The 4,633-nt window shown below is 32.1% G+C and overlaps 1 protein-coding gene across 1 annotated transcript; it reads right to left on the bottom strand.

Annotated features, from left to right (window-relative positions):
* Window positions 1–2,829: 2,829 nt before the first annotated feature.
* On the bottom strand, window positions 2,830–3,462 carry LOC133314475 (germin-like protein subfamily 3 member 1). The gene has a single exon (XM_061515959.1). It carries the CDS (start codon window positions 3,460–3,462, stop codon window positions 2,830–2,832), a length of 633 nt encoding a protein of 210 aa, XP_061371943.1.
* Window positions 3,463–4,633: the final 1,171 nt, after the last annotated feature.

The following is a 4,633-nucleotide window of genomic DNA, read 5'->3' as shown; positions in this document are numbered from 1 at the left end:
TATATTCCGTAAAAAAATTCGACCAAAAAAGTTTTCGTCCAATTTTTTTACATATATGTTTTTGGTTACAAATTTTGATGGAAATATTTTTCGTTAAAAATTTTTGCGAAAATTTTTGATGCAAAAGTTTTTCGTAAAAACAACGTGAACAATTTCTACGAGAATCATTTCGTCCTGAGAGTTCCAAAACAATGAAGATTCTTGCAAGAAATAGTTGGTCAACTACCTATAACCGGGAAAAACAAACGATTACTTATAAAAATAGCACAATCCATCAAAAATCGATTTTGAATTTATTAAAAAACCGGTTTTGAACTTGATAACCGGTTTATGGTTCATAACCGATTTTGATTTAAAATCGATTTTGATTTAAAACTGGTTTTAAACCGGTTTGGACAAATTAAAAACCGGTTTTTTTTTTAAAAAAAGTGGTTCGGTTTAAAATCCAAACCGTTTAAAAATGGTTTGGTTTTTGACAATAACCGAACCGAACCGCTCCATGCACTTCCCTAAATAGGAGAGTGAGATGAACAACTTTGATGAAAGAGGTTTTGTGTTTTGGAGAGGTTTAGTTGATGGAATCTTAGAGAGAAGTGAAAGAGTTTTCAAAATTTGAATTTTAGAGAGAAGGAAGAGAAGGGGGGGATGCACATTCTGGTCAGCCAAGGGAAGGTGGTGCCCTAATGTGGGGGTGCCATGTCACTAAGTGACCATTCGTCCTTTAGTGAGACCCGGTATAATTTTTATCTGCACAGTCGTCAATTTTTTTATCCGGAAACCTCCAAGACTCTAACTTTAATTACTTAACATTAATTGTGTCTAATTATCATGTTCATAACTTAAAAGTTTGATTAGTAGATCACAAATCCACTAACAGTTGTTTAATTGCACTGTAGTCTTTACCGGTGTTCTTAACTGTACCCGGAATTCATAATCTTCTTAACTTTAACATTTTTGGTCTAATTATGACTTGTTAGGCATATATTGGTCTTTATTTCTATTTTCTCATCTTTTTCCCTTTCCGGGATTCTACCGGCTGCTGCTACAGCAGTACAGCATACCCGGCAGAAGTGAATTTTCAAAAATACCCCAATATGGATATCAATCTTCATCAAATCATATCCTAACCTCATTCATGATATGTTTATATCATTAGATTAGCTCTCTAACTTAGATTTTCTAGATTGGAGCTGTTCTACATACTGTTACTGCGTCAACAGTCAAAAACAACAGCTGAAAACTCAATCGTTCACAATACCCCCTATATGGGTATCAAACTTATCCAATTATTATGCTCACATCATTTATGATATTCATATTATTAGGATAGCTCTCTAACTTAAATTCATTGTACTGGAGCTATTCTACAGTCTATTACTGCGTCAGCCGTCAAAAAACAGCAGATGAAAATTCACCTGACCGGAATACCCTCAATATGGGTATCCAAATTCTTAGAATTTTATTCTCATTCTATTTATGACCGTAAGGATAGGATATTGTGACACACAAATAATGTTACGCACAATGTTACGACCACATCTTAACCATTGATTTCCGTCAATCAACGGTTATCATTTATTGCGAATTAACTTCATTTGTGTGTTATTCTCATTCTATTTATGACCGTAAGATCCTCATTATAACCCTCTAATTTAAAAATCATATAATTAGAGTTATTATACCAGAGAGATCTAGTTTAATGTAGAGTAAAGTATTAGGATATGTAAGTAAGAAATAAATAAAGTACATTGCAATACAATAGGAAGGAAAAAGTTAATTCACATAGGTACTAAATGTTGCTATTATGTTATAGCTTCTATTTATTTAATAAATTATGTTGCGCTTAATATCACGGTGTTAGAATTTACATCCCTAGACTTAGTGTTATTTAAACACGCTAACAACGTGAGCGTGTTTACCAAGTTCTACCACAATGCAACATAGTGACTCTTTCTCAAATTTTGTTTCCTTGTCCATCCATACTCTATCATCTCATGTAAAAATTAATTACTATCATATATGATAATTGGTATTTAATAATTTAGATCATAAATAAAGTAATTTTTATTATTTTAAAAATGAACATAAAATTTATTAATTCAAACACTAGTTAATACAATAAACAATTGTTTACCAAAAAAAAAATACAATAAACAATTCTTGCATTATATATATTGAAATCGATCCGTTTATCTTTGATAACACAATTTATTGTCAATAATGATGAATTTTTATTTTTTTTTATTTCTCTCTTTAGCGGCAAGAATTGAAATATTTGATTTAATGATTTAAGTTAGGTAATTAAGTGATACTGTGCATAGTTCATAATTTTATGCTATTGATTTTGAAGGAATTCGAGAAGATTGCGGGAATTATCAAATAAAAAGGGGCAAATTTATTCCTACACACAGTTCTAGTTCATAGAACAATTTTCTGATACAAAATCAGCTTTCATATATTAAACTCATACGATAAAAGTTCTTATTTCAACGCCTTTGGGCTTTCAATCACTATCATTATCAAATAGACATTTAAAGACACGTTGTGGCCGAGCTTCGAGTTGATTTTTAATCGATAAAAAGTTGCACCCTATATGTCTCAAAACTCTTTCTGAAATTAAAAGATGAATATATCATGGCACAAATAAAATTTGAACAACATAAATTGCAGACAATCGCATGAACATATGCATTAACATTTGGGACTGGAACATGAAAACGGATTAAAGAGAGCACACACGTACACAAATATATTTATTACTAATGATGATGATTATTATTATTATTTAGATAAAACAAAATAGTAAGAGTAGTGAATACATAAAGAATCCTAGCCACTACCACCAAAACGAGCCTTTAGCTTCTTAACTTGTGCAACATCAAGTAAAGTAGTTTGTGACACGATGTCAGAAGATAAGATATTGCCAAATAATAGATGATCAAGTACTTGCACGCCAGGATTTTCACTACTGAAAGCGAAAATAGCAGTTGCTTTTCCCACACCTCTATTTAATGCAAAATGCACTTGTCCTTGTGGAATAACAAACACATCACCCGGTTTCAGTGTCTTGGAATAAATTGCATTTGACGTAATAAAACCAAAAAACATTACACCTTCCAACATCATTACTAATTCAGTGCCACCAGGATGTGAGTGCATTGGGAATGATCCACCTTCAGCCATGTCTAATCGTGCTGCGGATATGCCAAGCCCATTTATACCTGGAAAACTATCAACAAATGCAACGGTTGCTGAGAATCCGAAAGAAGAGTTTGTGGTGTCTTTAGCTACAAGGCCAGAGAACACAAAATCATCGACTGTTACTTCATTAGGTGACTTGCATGGATACCCTGAATTGCTTTTTGGAAGCTTTAGATCTGCTACACAGAAATCATTGACAGAAGCATTGACAATAGATGAGAGAAGGGTGAAGAGAAAAAGAATGTAAACCATCTTGTTCATGGTGTGAAGCAGTGAAGGTAATATGTGAAATTGTGTTAAGGTTGATCTGGGTTTTATAGGGAAGGATTTCAAACACCCTAAAAAAAATTCATTACTTTTTAATAAAAATTTGGACTGATTGATATCAATCAAATCATTTTATTAATGATAATTGAAATGTTAATAAAGGAAAGTTAATGAATACTAATGTTATTTGACACTAATCAGTATTAATTAATATTGATATGATCCTTTTATACGGAGGGTTAAAAAAGTAAAGCCAATAAATATTAATGCTATTTGATACTATATAAACAGGTAATCAATATTAAATTAATTAGAATCAATTAGCCCTTTGTTTCAGAGTTAATTTTGCAATAAAAGTGACAAATAAATAAGTCTGAATTAATGGTGAATTGTTAGCAGAAAATGTGTGAGAGTTCCCAATGGGAATTAAGAACAGAGAGTGAGGCAAGGAGTAGGGGTGCTAAACGAGCTTGGGACCTTACAGGGGCCTTTGGCTCGACTCGTGAAGGTCTGAGCTTATATGTCTAAAATTGATTGTTGAACCTAGGCTTGAACTTGTATAAAAGCTCGTTTAATAAAAAGGCTTCAGGCTCTAATTCAAAAGCTCGGCCTTAGAGCCTCTCAGGCTTGCCTAATATTTTTTATTTTATTTTTATTTTTTATACTACTTGTGATAGCACTCTCTCTCTTCTCAATTCTTTTCATCCCATTTTATTAATTAAACAGACTTTTTGAATGAATTTATTTTATATTATGCAATTTGGATATACATTAATTAAATTTATGAATATTTATGGAATTACTAGTGCTGTTGATTGTAGATTTTGTTTGGATACATTTTTGTTGTCTTATTTTTTTAAAACAGGCTAAACCAGACTTTTATTTTTTGTAAATGAGCCAGGCCACAGGCTGATATTATATTCGTAACAGGTAACAAGCTAAGGTCAGTCTGACACATTTGAACACAGGCTCGGTCCGTTAAGACCAAAGCTCGGCTCGACTCGGCTCGTTAACACCCATAGCAAGGAGGGAATGTGGAGGCAGGTGCGCGCTGCTTAATGTCCCTTGTATTAATAAATAATCAAAAATTAAAATTAATAGATAGTAATGTAATTTTGGACTAATTAATATTAATCAAATCAATTTATTAATGCCAATTAAAATT

The sequence above is a fragment of the Gastrolobium bilobum genome, unplaced genomic scaffold (assembly GCF_033153095.1).
Source record: "Gastrolobium bilobum isolate Gb01-03AN ecotype WA unplaced genomic scaffold, APGP_CSIRO_Gbil_v1 utg80331, whole genome shotgun sequence".
NCBI classification, from domain to species: Eukaryota; Viridiplantae; Streptophyta; class Magnoliopsida; order Fabales; family Fabaceae; genus Gastrolobium; species Gastrolobium bilobum.
This window is presented reverse-complemented; position numbering and strand designations above follow the sequence as displayed.